The sequence below is a fragment of the Oncorhynchus gorbuscha genome, linkage group LG07 (assembly GCF_021184085.1).
Source record: "Oncorhynchus gorbuscha isolate QuinsamMale2020 ecotype Even-year linkage group LG07, OgorEven_v1.0, whole genome shotgun sequence".
In the NCBI taxonomy this organism is placed as follows: Eukaryota; Metazoa; Chordata; class Actinopteri; order Salmoniformes; family Salmonidae; genus Oncorhynchus; species Oncorhynchus gorbuscha.
In genome coordinates, this window is record NC_060179.1 from 23222362 (window position 1) to 23236314 (window position 13953).

The 13953-nt window shown below is 47.1% G+C and overlaps 1 protein-coding gene across 8 annotated transcripts in view; it reads right to left on the reverse strand.

Moving 5' to 3' along the window:
• The window catches only part of LOC124039665 (microtubule-associated protein 4), an 87236-nt gene that overhangs the window by 56999 nt on the left and 16284 nt on the right, over positions 1-13953 (reverse strand). For all 8 annotated transcript variants that reach the window (XM_046355870.1, XM_046355869.1, XM_046355873.1 and 5 more), the window contains 3 exons: positions 4611-4724; positions 2583-2672; positions 1155-1283 (listed from right to left, as the gene is read on the reverse strand). In XM_046355870.1, the coding sequence (XP_046211826.1) occupies positions 1155-1283; positions 2583-2672; positions 4611-4724 (333 nt within the window). The remainder of the gene's footprint in view (positions 1-1154; positions 1284-2582; positions 2673-4610; positions 4725-13953) is intronic.

Below are 13953 nucleotides of genomic sequence, written 5' to 3' on the forward strand. Positions count from 1 at the left end.
TCCTCCTCATGATGCCATCTATTTTGTGAAGTGCACCAGTCCCTCCTGCAGCAAAGCACCCCCACAACATGATGCTGCCACCCCCGTGCTTCACGGTTGGGGTGGTGTTCTTCGGCTTGAAAGCCTCCCCCTTTTTCCTCCAAACATACCTATGGTCATTTTGGCCAAACAGTTCTATTTTTGTTTCATCAGACCAGAGGACATTTCTCCAAAAAGTATGATCTTTGTCCCCATGTGCAGTTGCAACCTGTAGTCTGGCTTTTTTATGGAGTAGTGGCTTCTTCCTTGCTGAGCGGCCTTTCAGGTTATGTCAATATAGGACTCGTTTTACTGTGGGTATAGATACTTTTGTACATGTTTCCTCCAGCATCTTCACAAGGTACTTTGCTGTTGTTCTGGGATTGATTTGCACTTTTCGCACCAAAATACGTTCATCTCTAGGAGACAGAAAGCATCTCCTTCCTGAGTGGTATAATGGCTGTGTGGTCCCATGGTGTTTATACTTGTGTACTATTGTTTGTACAGATGAACGTGGTACCTTCAGGCGTTTGAGAATTTCTACCAAGGATGAACCAGACTTGTGTGGAGGTCTCCAATATCTTTTTCTGAGGTCTTGGCTGATTTCTTTAGATTTTCTTATGATGTCAAGCAAAGAGGCACTGAGTTTGAAGGTACCTTGAAATACATCCACAGGTACACCGCCAATTGACTCAAATTATGTCAATTAGCCTAACAGAAGCTTCTAAAGCCATGAACTTGGAACTTTCCAAGCTGTTTAAAGGCACAGTCAACTTAGTGTTTGTAAACTTCTGACCCACTGTAATTCTGATACAGTGAAATATAAGTGAAATAATCTGTCTGTAAACAATTGTTGGAAAAAATACTTGTGTCATACACAAAGTAGATGTCCTAACCAACTTGCAAAAACTGTAGTTTCTTAACAAGAAATTTGTGGAGTGGTTGAAAAACTAGGTTTTAATGACTCCAACCTAACTGTATGTAAACTTCCGACTTCAACTGTAGGCCTTAAGAGCTGGCTGAAGATGTTGATAGGTACTGACAGTTACTGAACTAGGTACTAAGGTCGGCACTTCGGTATAGGCACTGTTACTAATAGTGATAATGTGTGTTTCTTAATGTATGTTTCCCTTTACCTGCAGACATGTCCTTGGGTGTGTTGGCTGCCTGAGGTGGGGGCTTCTGGGGTTCTGCGATGCTGGGAGGCCTCTCTGTCGATAGTGGAGCTATCCCCATCTCCGTCCCCATAGCAGGCTGGGAGAAACCTGTCACACAGACACAAAGAAACAATCAACCCCTGTATTCACAAAGCATCTCTGATTGATCAACCCCCACTCTATCCATTTAATCACGTTCATTACAATCTAAAAGGCAAAATCGATTCTTGATCAGCACTTCCAGTCTGAGGTGCTTCGTGAATATGGGCCCAGAACCGCTTCAAATTGATCCTGATACAGAGTCAGACAAAATGTCACAGAGCAGTAGCAATCAGAGGTTAGATCAACCTCAGACGGGCCAACGAATAGGTCGTACATAAGTCATAACACAGGCAGACGGAGTGAGCCAATCCAGAGAGCTCATTGAGGAATGTTCAAAAGATGAGTCATGATAGGATGAAGCCTTTCAGGCGCAGAAACGAGGGACGGAGACATTTGAAAATGGGCCCCGCTAAATGGACTTCTATTCCTCAACGAGGGCCCTTCTCCTGAGTGGGGACTGGCTAGCAACACCTTCTGAGGCAAGTGCAGTGGAAATGTCACAGACAGAGAGGAAGTGACACGGTGATGAGAATTCCATGTCGGTGGCAGTTGGCTAGTGGGGGGTGGTGGGGGGAATGAGGCGCTGACACATCGATTGAAACCGTAAAGCAATGACTCAGACAAAACACCCAGTAACCCCTTCAAAATGTCATCCATTGCTTCCTCGTGGGGATTCACAGCTACTGTTCCTGTGTGTGTGTGTGCATGTGTTTGCCTGAGTGTGTGTGTGTGTGTGTGTGCATGCCTGTTTCCTTTTGTAAGTGTGTTTCTTCAAGTGACTAGCCTTTCAGCAGTGATTCAGTAGCACTGAGATGACAAAGGTTGTGGCGGGGCTGTATCTGCCGAGTCTGGCATCGTAGAGGCTCAACTCAACTCAGCCCACAACTAATCAGGCCAGTCACAACTCCCAAGCCACCAATGTTGCAAATCAGTGTGCTCAGTTTTACGGGCACTGAGTTCATACTCAATAAAACAACGTGTTTTTTAAAACTCTTTGCATAGTCTATGTAATGTATTACAAGTTTACAATATCTCTTCTTTTTTTAGCATGCACACATTCTTATTGTGTGAATGTAAACATTCAAATGGGAAATCATTAAAGTCTGCATGGCCAGTTATGACACGATCAAAAGAAAGTACATCATACATTTAATATATGACAGCGCACTACTTAGTGACTTACAAAGAATTCCTCATATCGAGGAATATAGAGACCTAATCTGTTCGTAATGGATGCTATTACTCTGACAATAGGATGTAGGATGTGTGTTGCTAAAGTATTGACAATTGAATCAAAGAGTCCACCTGAAGAATCTCCCATCAGTCCACTGTCCATCATCTGGGGCGGGTTGTTGGGCTGGGAGCTCCAATGATCAGGGAAGCCTGCCATGGAGCCTGGAGAGATAAACAGAGAGAGATAGGGAGAGGGAGAGAGATAGGGAGAGAGAGATAGAGGGGAGGAAGGAAGGGAAGATCAAAAGAGGGGGCAGAGGAAAGGGCATGAGTAATGAAGGATCAGAGAGAAGTAAATGGAAGCAGACAAATCCACAGAGCGAGACAGAGAGTGAGAGAGAGACAGAGTGAGAGAGAGAAACAGAGAGAGAGAGAGAGACAGAGAGAGAGAGAGAGACAGAGACAGAGAGAGAGACAGACAGAGAGGTAGAGAGAGAGACAGAGAGAGAGAGAGAAACAGAGAGAGAGAGAGAGACAGAGAGAGAGAGAGAAACAGAGAGAGAGAGAGACAGAGAGTGAGAGAGAGACAGAGTGAGAGAGAAACAGAGAGAGACAGAGAGAGAGAGAGAGACAGAGAGACAGACAGAGAGAGAGGTAGAGAGAGAGACAGAGAGAGAGAGATAGAGAGAGACAGAGAGAGAGAGAGAGAGAGAGAGAGAGAGAGAGAGAGAGAGAGAGAGAGAGAGAGACAGAGAGAGAGATAGAGAGAGAGACAGAGAGATAGAGAGAGAGACATAGAGAGACAGAGAGACAGAGTGAGAGAGACATAGAGAGAGAGAAACAGAGAGAGAGAGAGAGAGACAGAGAGAGACAGAGAGAGAAACAGAGAGAGAGAGAGACAGAGAGAGAGAGATAGAGAGAGACAGAGAGAGACAGAGAGAGAGAGAGACAGAGAGAGAGACAGAGAGAGAGACAGAGTGAGAGAGAGACAGAGAGAGACAGAAACAGAGAGAGAGAGAGAGAGAGAGACAGACAGAGAGAGAGACATAGGGAGAGAGACATAGGGAGAGAGACAGAGAGAGAGACAGAGAGACAGAGAGAGAGAGAGACAGAGAGAGAGAGAGACAGAGACAGAGAGATACAGAGTGAGAGAGAGACAGAGTGAGAGAGAGACAGAGTGAGAGAGAGACATAGAGAGAGAGAAACAGAGAGAAAGAGAGAGAGACAGAGAGAGAGAGACAGAGAGAGAGATATAGAGAGAGACATAGAGAGAGGGACAGAGAGAGAGAGAGAGAGAGAGAGAGAGACAGAGAGAGAAACAGAGAGAGAGAGAGAGAGACAGAGAGAGAGACAGACAGAGAGAGATAGAGAGACACAGAGAGAGAGAGAGACAGAGAGAGAGAGACAGAGCGACATAGAGAGAGAGAGAGAGAGAGAGATAGAGATGGGTGTGAGTAGACTAAGCATGAGACCCTCCACCACAAACTGAACACTGAAAATGCAGAACAGTCCTCTCTTTAAAGGTGAACAACACATCACTTCAGTCACACCTGTGGGAGTTGAGAAAGTACAGTCCTCTCTTTAAAAGTGAACAACACATCACTTCAGTCACACCTGTGGGAGTTGAGAAAGTACAGTCCTCTCTTTAAAGGTGAACAACACATCACTTCAGTCACACCTGTGGGAGTTGAGAAAGTACAGTACTCTCTTAAAGGTGAACAACACATCACTTCAGTCACACCTGTGGGAGTTGAGAAAGTACAGTCCTCTCTTTAAAGGTGAACAACACATCACTTCAGTCACACCTGTGGGAGTTGAGAAAGTACAGTACTCTCTTTAAAGGTGAACAACACATCACTTCAGTCACACCTGTGGGAGTTGAGAAAGTACAGTCCTCTCTTTAAAGGTGAACAACACATCACTTCAGTCACACCTGTGGGAGTTGAGAAAGTACAGTACTCTCTTAAAGGTGAACAACACATCACTTCAGTCACACCTGTGGGAGTTGAGAAAGTACAGTACTCTCTTAAAGGTGAACAACACATCACTTCAGTCACACCTGTAGGAGATGAGTTCAGATCTCTACCAGCTCTCCAAATCAATAGATGAGATATACTTCAGGGTAATCATTATGAAATAGTGCAGCATCAGGTCCCTTACCTGAGAGGGCTGCAAAGACTTGCTGCTCTGACGAATTGGGACGCACTTCCCCCTGTGGTTCTGGGCGTGACGCTGCTGTCTGTCCCCCAGGTGTCACTTTAGAACCTGCAGTAACTGGAAACACAGAACAACTCACATTAGTTCCACCCTCTGGCAACACACCGCACATGTCCACTAACTGTACATCAAAACACACAAACCTCTCACTCACTCACCTGTAATTTGTCCTCTAAATAAAGCGCTATCAAGCCTGTTAAATCTAAAACAGCATTTGATATTGGGAATCCTTTCCCCTATGTCTTTCCAGTGCAGTCTCAGCTGTATCTCTGTGTACGCAGTAGCTCTGTGCTGATCAGTGGCTGCAGTAGCCTGGGCCGTGGTCACTTCCCCCTGTCTGTGACTGGTTCTGCCCCCCCGCCCTCCCACCTCTGTCCTGCTCTCCTGCCTCTGGGTCCTGACTCTACTATCTAGGCCCTCCGTCTGGTCGTCTGATCCGATGTGGCTGTTATTTGGCCGCTGTGGGAGAGCGGCACTCTCCCAAAAAACACCCCCCCCCCCTCCCAACCTCCCTCTGTACCCATGCAGCTCCATTGAGGGTGACAGTGACGCGGGGGGACAGGACGACACCCAAAGTCACAAACACAGCAGTGCCGGTTCCAAAAGCTAGACAGTAGTAGATGGAGGGGGGCAGGCGGGGGGAATTTGAACACACATGTGGCTGTGTGTGTGTGCGAGTGCGTGTGTGTGTGTGTGTGTGTCTCAGCGCTCGATAATACACATGCCTATTCAGAGAGACAAGAGGAGACACAAAAAAGTTGAATCAGAGAGGCTGTTAACATTGCAGAGGTGAGAGGAAGGAAGAATAGTGTGGTCCTTCTGTAGCTCAGTTGGTAGAGCATGGCACTTGTAACGCCAGGGTAGTGGGTTCGATCCCCGGGACCACCCATACGTAGAATGTATGCACACATGACTGTAAGTCGCTTTGGATAAAAGCGTCTGCTAAATGGCATATATTAATAGACTGGTGCTTTTTAGGTTTGCTCTCTGGACTTTGCTCATTTGCTGGGTTACTGTCCAAGGTGCTGAAATCTGGCAGAGCAGTTTAGAAAAGGGCATTCCTGGCTTAATATGTTTGAAAACTAAAAACACAGAATATGGCTATGAAATTGCAGCTTTCATTCTCACACTGGAAAACTATAGTCAAGATAACTGAGCAACGCAATGTACATATTACCTCGACTAACCTGTCCCCCCTCACATTGACTGTACCGGTACCCCCTGTATATAGCCTCGCTACTGTTATTTTACTGCTGCTTTTTAATGATTTGTTATTTCTCTATTTAAAAAAAAAAACTTTCTTAACTCTATTTCTTGTACTGCATTGTTGGTTAAGGGCTCGCAGTAAGTAAGCGTTTCACGTTCAGGTCTACAACTGTTGTATTCGGCGCATGTGACAAATAACATTTGATTTGAGATACTCCGAAAGCTCAAAGGAGATGGACTGAACAAGACCGTGTCTGAATGCCTCCAATTCGCGATGAGGCATGTCTCGTGAGCCTTTGCCCAGGGAACTGGGACAGGGCACTCAGGGGGCTTGGAGATCTAGAATGGTCGGCAGAACTAATAACTGAATGTTAGGAAAAGTGGGGACACAGTAAGAGGTTAATGCTTGGATACGAGGACAGTGATTGGATCTTTGTGAAGATGTGAGGCACAACAACTGTTGAGGACAACCCAGAAGAGAGAAAGAACCGGGTGGGTCAAGAAAGCATCCGAAACAGTGGGACACTGACAGCTCCGGGCAGCCCAACACTCCAAAATTCACACACATCACTAAGTAAATCAACTGCAGACTGGGGCTGCGTGGGCGTCTGGACCCAAACATGCCAAGTCATGTAGCACTCGTATCAGCTTGCCCCCGGGAACCCAGCGTGGGGAGCAAGGCTGCATGCCCACCCATTGTCGACAAGCTGTTAGCTATTGAAACACACCAGGCCAACTGAACACAATGGGGTTGTTTAAGGGCATTGGGGAAAAACAGGGCAAAAATGAAGGGGCCCCGGACGGGGTGGGAGAGGGAGGGGTGAAAGTTTGGTACACCACAATTAAGGGCTTTCTGGCCCAGTAAGAAGAGCAGTGAACCTTTAGATGCCTTTGCCCAGAGTTTCATCCCTCCATCTCTGTACGCCTCTGTCCATCCCTCTGTATCTTCAGCTCCTAGCATACTTAATGGCTCGGTCTGACCTAGATCACTGCTGCTGTGTGTCTGTATACACAGTATATCCCTGTCATGGTTCAGCTGAGCAGACAGCATCTTACAGGGCCAGTCGCGCTGGCTTTCACAGTTGGAGAGATGATGGACGGGTGTGACACAATCACCACCTGAATCTCAAATACAACCCAGTGACATTCTGGTCCGCCCATGTGCAGTAGACACTGTATGTACATTAGAGAGCCTTTTAAAGTGTTACATTTCAAATGGATGTTGTGTGACATAACATCTGGAAAGTGCTTGGCTCTGCTTTGAAACCGCAGCCATACAGGAACTGGCCGACTCCCGTCCCGACCCATGTCACCTATGAGGATTAGACACCTGGACAGGGTAAATGCAGTGGGTTATTTTCAGCCAAGGTGGTAACGTTAGTGGACGTATGTCGTGGTAGTGGGCATATGGCCAATTGTGTGGTTTCAGACCAAAGATTGAATAAAGGCCCTCTTCTTGGCCACAGAGACAAAAATGTAGCTATTTATGTCTCTGCAGCCAAGAGCTAATTTTCTGCAATTCTACACATTTATGCGAGTGACTCAAACATTTGTGGAATTTTAGATTCTTTCTGAGTCAATTTTTAAATTATTGGTGACTGTTAGTTCTCAAAGATGATCTTATTTCAAAAATATAGCGTTAGCCCTCCACTGCTAAATTAATATTAGGTAAACACTGAAATGTATCTCTCTAAATAGGACTCAGCAACACAGCTTTGGTTTTTGTGTTCTCCCATAGCAAATCCTGCCATTCACATATTAGTTATAAGAGATATAGAAATATGAATTATTCAGTCCACTATGAGCCCAACTTAGTATGGGGACAGAACACTTCAAAACCTCTGAACATTTCCTCTGTGGTTGTAACGTGTAACGTAATCAATACGACTGGGTGGTAAGGAAGGCAGAGCAAAAACAAAATGACGGAGCAGTGGAAGTGTCAGGATTAGCCCCGTGCCACACAGCTGGACAGAAGACTATGCTAGGCTATGCTAACTCGGCTAACTCCACAGTGTTGTCCTACAGCTGACCCCAGCTTTCCCCCCCTTCTTATCCCCAGTCGGATTTCCGCATGCTGGGTACACTGCCGGCAGACAGGGCGAGGGACGAGGGGAGCACCACAGGGGCTCCTCTGAAGAATACTGATTTGGGGGAGAAGATAATCCCACCTCCAACAGATGTGCAAACGTCTGAGAAACGTTGATGTTGTGGTGAAATGTCCCTATAACACAGCAAATAAAATAATGTATAGTACATTCACATTTCAAACAAAAGAAAAAGGCACAAAAGAGCTAAAACCACATAAATGCATCAACATAGAAGACTGCTCTTCTGCAGTCAGACAGGATGACACATGGACATAGATGACTGCTCTTCTGCAGTCAGACAGGATGACACATGGACATAGATGACTGCTCTTCTGCAGTAAGACAGGATGACACATGGACATAGAAGACTGCTCTTCTGCAGTCAGACAGGATGACACATGGACATAGAAGACTGCTCTTCTGCAGTCAGACAGGATGACACATGGACATAGAAGACTGCTCTTCTGCAGTCAGACAGGATGACACATGGACATAGATGACTGCTCTTCTGCAGTCAGACAGGATGACACATGGACATAGATGACTGCTCTTCTGCAGTCAGACAGTCAGATGACACATGGACATAGATGACTGCTCTTCTGCAGTCAGACAGGATGACACATGGACATAGATGACTGCTCTTCTGCAGTCAGACAGGATGACACATGGACATAGATGACTGCTCTTCTGCAGTCAGACAGGATGACACATGGACATAGATGACTGCTCTTCTGCAGTCAGACAGGATGACACATGGACATAGATGACTGCTCTTCTGCAGTCAGACAGGATGACACATGGACATAGATGACTGCTCTTCTGCAGTCAGACAGGATGACACATGGACATAGATGACTGCTCTTCTGCAGTCAGACAGGATGACACATGGACATAGAAGACTGCTCTTCTGCAGTCAGACAGGATGACACATGGACATAGAAGACTGCTCTTCTGCAGTCAGACAGGATGACACATGGACATAGATGACTGCTCTTCTGCAGTCAGACAGGATGACACATGGACATAGATGACTGCTCTTCTGCAGTCAGACAGGATGACACATGGACATAGAAGACTGCTCTTCTGCAGTCAGACAGGATGACACATGGACATAGAAGACTGCTCTTCTGCAGTCAGACAGGATGACACATGTGATCCACGGATGCAGGGTCATTAGATCACAGGTCTGGGTTGCCACAGCCTCGCTCTGCAGCTTTTGATGTCAATCCTTCTGGAATATCTCGCTCACACACACACACACACACACACACACACACACACACACACACACACACACACACACACACACACACACACACACACACACACACACACACACACACACACACACACACACACACACACACACACACACACACACACACACACACACACACACACACACACACACACAACTAGGCTGAATGCTGAGCCGCATGTGTGTAGAGAGTGTGTGTGTGTGTGTGTGTGTGTGTGTGTGTGTGTGTGTGTGTGTGTGTGTGTGTGCCTGCCCCCGTATGTAAAGCACCCATTGCCTGGCTGCCCATGTAGAACCCTGTTAGCAGCAGCTCCATTGATCTTCCCAGTGGTTAGCCTACGGATTAAGGCTGAGGGGTTTTATCATTTGGAAGGCTTTGATACAAATAAATGAGAGGGAATAAAATCCCAGGGAAATTAAGTCCATTTAGGTCAGAAATGATAGAACCCATTTCACCCTCATCTGTAAAGACACACATCTGTGCTGACTGGGGGTAGTCCTCCTGGGGGAGGATTGTATAGAGAGGGGTGGTACTGTAACTCACAGATAAAGGGCAGTGGTCAGAAGTGGGCAAAGATGTGATAACGGGGAACGAGCCGCCAGAACAACGTCAATGCACCTTGGCGTAGATTCTACAAGTGTCTGGAACTCTATCGGAGGGATGCAACACCATTCTTCCACGAGAATATTCCATCATTTGGCATTTTGTTGATGGTGGTGGAAAAAACACTGTCTCAGGCGCCGCTTCAGAATCTCTTATAAGTGTTCAATTGGGTTGAGATCTGGTGACTGAAACGCACGCACGCACGCACACGCACACGCACACACACACGACAAGTGACCCCTCCGGTTCCAGAATAATTATGATACATTATATTTATATGGCGCTTTTCAAGGCCCCAGAGTCTGACCCAATGACCTCACGATAGTCTGCCATTCCACCACACCTCCTTTTGATCGCCTTCTTAAACACCCCACAGCCCTGTCCAAGACAGACAGTCTGATGGGGGCAGAAATGCAGAGAATAGTGTTCCCTTTAGTGTTCATGTCATCTCGGTTACAGCTCCCAGTCACACAGTGAGACAACAGGGTCCATCTCCCTGACCCACAGTACACCATGAAGGCATTGGAAAGGCTCCAGTGGGTTTAAAGTCACTGGGATGGGGGATCAGAACAATACACGTGGAAAGTGCAGAAGATGAAAGAGACAGCTTCCACTAGAGAGGAGGAAGGAGGATACACTGTGTGCTTTCCCAAGCTGCAGGATTACAAAGGCAGATCGTGAATATGTAGGGGGTTTAGCCACAGTTCTTGTTCATAGGTTATTGGGATGAAAAGAGCATCAGGCTCTGGCATGCGTTCACATGCATTGCAGAGGTTTTTGCTGAAAGCCTGTGTGTTAACACTTTGGCTTGCATGAATTCCCAGTAATAGTGTTTTGAGTACTCCAAGAGGTTTTTGCTGAAAGCCTGTGTGTTAACACTTTGGCTTGCATGAATTCCCAGTAATAGTGTTTTGAGTACTCCAAGAGGTTTTTGCTGAAAGCCTGTGTGTCAACACTTTGGCTTGCATGAATTCCCAGTAATAGTGTTTTGAGTACTCCAAGAGGTTTTTGCTGAAAGCCTGTGCGTTAACACTTTGGCTTGCATGAATTCCCAGTAATAGTGTTTTGAGTACTCCAAGAGGTTTTTGCTGAAATTCCCAGCCTCCAAGAGGTTTTTGCTGAAAGCCTGTGTGTCAACACTTTGGCTTGCATGAATTCCCAGTAATAGTGTTTTGAGTACTCCAAGAGGTTTTTGCTGAAAGCCTGTGCGTTAACACTTTGGCTTGCATGAATTCCCAGTAATAGTGTTTTGAGTACTCCAAGAGGTTTTTGCTGAAAGCCTGTGCGTTAACACTTTGGCTTGCATAAATTCCCAGTAATAGTGTTTTGAGTACTCCAAGGGGTTTTTGCTGAAAGCCTGTGTGTTAACACTTTGGCTTGCATGAATTCCCAGTAATAGTGTTTTGAGTACTCCAAGAGGTTTTTGTTTTTTGCTGAATAGTGTTTTGAGTACTCCAAGGGGTTTTTGCTGAAAGCCTACTCCAAGAGGTTTTTGCTGAAAGCCTGTGTGTTAACACTTTGGCTTGCATGAATTCCCAGTAATAGTGTTTTGAGTACTCCAAGAGGTTTTTGTTAGATTGTAGGTGATGAGCTTCCATCTTCAGTCCTCCGTAAGGAGCATAAAGATGGATAATATAAAATACATTACCATATAGTGCCATTTCCATGTTGTATTGTAGGCTAATACATACAGTACACATCAACGTAGATGAATATGATGAAGTGAGCTCATTCCACTTCCTCCCAACCATCTCTCCATTACATTGCCACTTGTAGCCACCTGAACAGGTATTTATCTCTCTCGGTCTCGGCGTCTTCATCTCCCGTTCAGTCTCTCCGTCTTCCTCAGTCTATCCATCTTCCTCAATCTCTCTCTCAGTCTTCCTCAGTCTCTCCCTCTCTGTCTCTCCATCTTCCTCAGTCTCTCTCTGTCTCTCCCTCTCAGTCTATCCGTCTTCCTCAATCTCTCTCTCAGTCTTCCTCAGTCTCTCTCTGTCTCTCCGTCTTCCTCAGTCTCTCTCTGTCTCTCCCTCTCAGTCTATTCGTCTTCCTCAATCTCTCTCTCAGTCTTCCTCAGTCTCTCTCTGTCTCTCCGTCTTCCTCAGTCTCTCTCTGTCTCTCCCTCTCAGTCTATTAGTCTTCCTCAGTCTCTCTCTCCCTCTCTGTCTATCCCCGTCTTCCTCAGTCTCTCTCTGTCTCTCCCTCTCAGTCTCTCCCTCTTCCTCAGTCTCTCCCTCTCAGTCTATCCGTCTTCCTCAATCTCTCTCTCTGTCTTCCCCAGTCTCTCTCTGTCCCTCCCTCTCAGTCTCTCCGTCTTCCTCAGTCTCTGTCTCTCAGTCTCTGTCTGTCACTCTCAGTCCCTGTCTCTCCAAGTCTCTGTTTCTCTAAGTCTCTGTTTCTCTCTGTCTCTCTCATTCTCTGTCTCTCTCAGTCTCTGTCTGTCTCTCTCAGTCTCTGTCTTCGTCTCTCTCAGTCTCTGTCTTAGTCTCTCTCTGTCTCTGTCTTAGTCTCTCTCTGTCTCTGTCTTAGTCTCTCTCAGACTCTGTCTCTCCCTCTCATTATCTGTCTTGCCCTCTCAGTCTCTTTCTCCCTCAGTCTCTGTCTTGCTCTCAGTGTCTCAGTCTCTGTCTCTCTCGGTCTCTGTCAATGTCTCTCTCGGTCTGTCTCTCTGTCGGTATCTGTCTCCGCCTGTCTCTCTCCATCTCTCGCAATAACTGTCCCTGTCTCTCTCAGTCACTATCTATCTCTCAGTCACTGTCTGTCTCTCTCAGTTGCTGTCTATCTTTCTCTCAGCCGCTGTCTTTCTCTCAGCCGCTGTCTTTCTCTCATTCTCTGTCTTTCTCTCATCCTCTGTCTTTCCCTCTGTCTCTCTCCCAATCTCGTTATCCTTCTTAGTCTCTTTATCCCTCTCTGTCTCGGTCTCTCTCTGTCTGTCTCAATCTCTCTCAATAACTGTCTGAGTCTCTATTAATAACTGTCTTGGGCTCTCTCAGTCTCTGTCTGTCTCTCTGTCTCCGTGTTCCTCAGTCTCTGTCACTCTCAGTCCATGTCTGTCTCTCTCAGCCTCCGTCTGTCTCTCTCAGCCTCCGTCTGTCTCTCTCAGCCTCCGTGTCCCTCAGTCTCTGTCACTCTCAATAACTGTCTCAGTCTCTCTCAGTCCATGTCCATCTCTCTCAGTCTCTGTCTGTCTCTCTCAGTCCATGTCCGTCTCTATCTGTCTCTCTCAGCCTCCGTCTGTCTCTCTCAGGCTCAGTCTGTCTCTCTCAGTTTATCTGTCTGACTCTCAGTCTCGCACAGTCTCTGTCTCTCTCAGTCTGTCTACTCAGTCTCGGTCTCTGTCTCGCTCAGCCTCTGTCTTTGTCTCTCTCAGTTTCTGCCTCTCTCAGTCTCTGTCTGTCTCTCTTACTCTATGCCTGTCTCTCTCAGTCTATGCCTGTCTCTCTCAGTCTATGCCTGTCTCTCTCAGTCCATGCCTGTCTCTCTCAGTCTCCGCCTGTCTCTCTCAGTCCATGTCTGTCTCTCTCAGTCTCCGCCTGTCTCAGCCTCCGCCTGTCTCTCTCAGCCTCCGTCTGTCTCTCTCAGCCTCCGTCTGTCTCTCTCAGCCTCCGTCTGTCTCTCTCAGCCTCCGTCTGTCTCTCTCAGCCTCCGTCTGTCTCTCTCAGTCTCCGCCTGTCTCTCTCAGCCTCCGCCTGTCTCTCTCAGCCTCCGTCTGTCTCTCTCAGCCTCCGTCTGTCTCTCGCAGCCTCAGTCTGTCTCTCTCAGCCTCAGTCTGTCTCTCTCAGCCTCCGTCTGTCTCTCTCAGCCTCCGTCTGTCTCCCTCAGCCTCCGTCTGTCTCTCTCAGTCTCCGTCTGTCTCTCTCAGCCTCCGTCTGTCTCTCTCAGCCTCCGTCTGTCTCTCTCAGCCTCCGTCTGTCTCTCTCAGCCTCCGTCTGTCTCTCTCAGCCTCCGTCTGTCTCTCTCAGCCTCCGCCTGTCTCTCTCAGCCTCCGTCTGTCTCCCTCAGCATCCGTCTGTCTCTCGCAGCCTCAGTCTGTCTCTCTCAGTCTCCGTCTGTCTCTCTCAGCCTCCATCTGTCTGACTCTCAGTCTGTCTGACTCTCGGTCTGTCTCACTCTCAGTCTGTCTCACTCTCA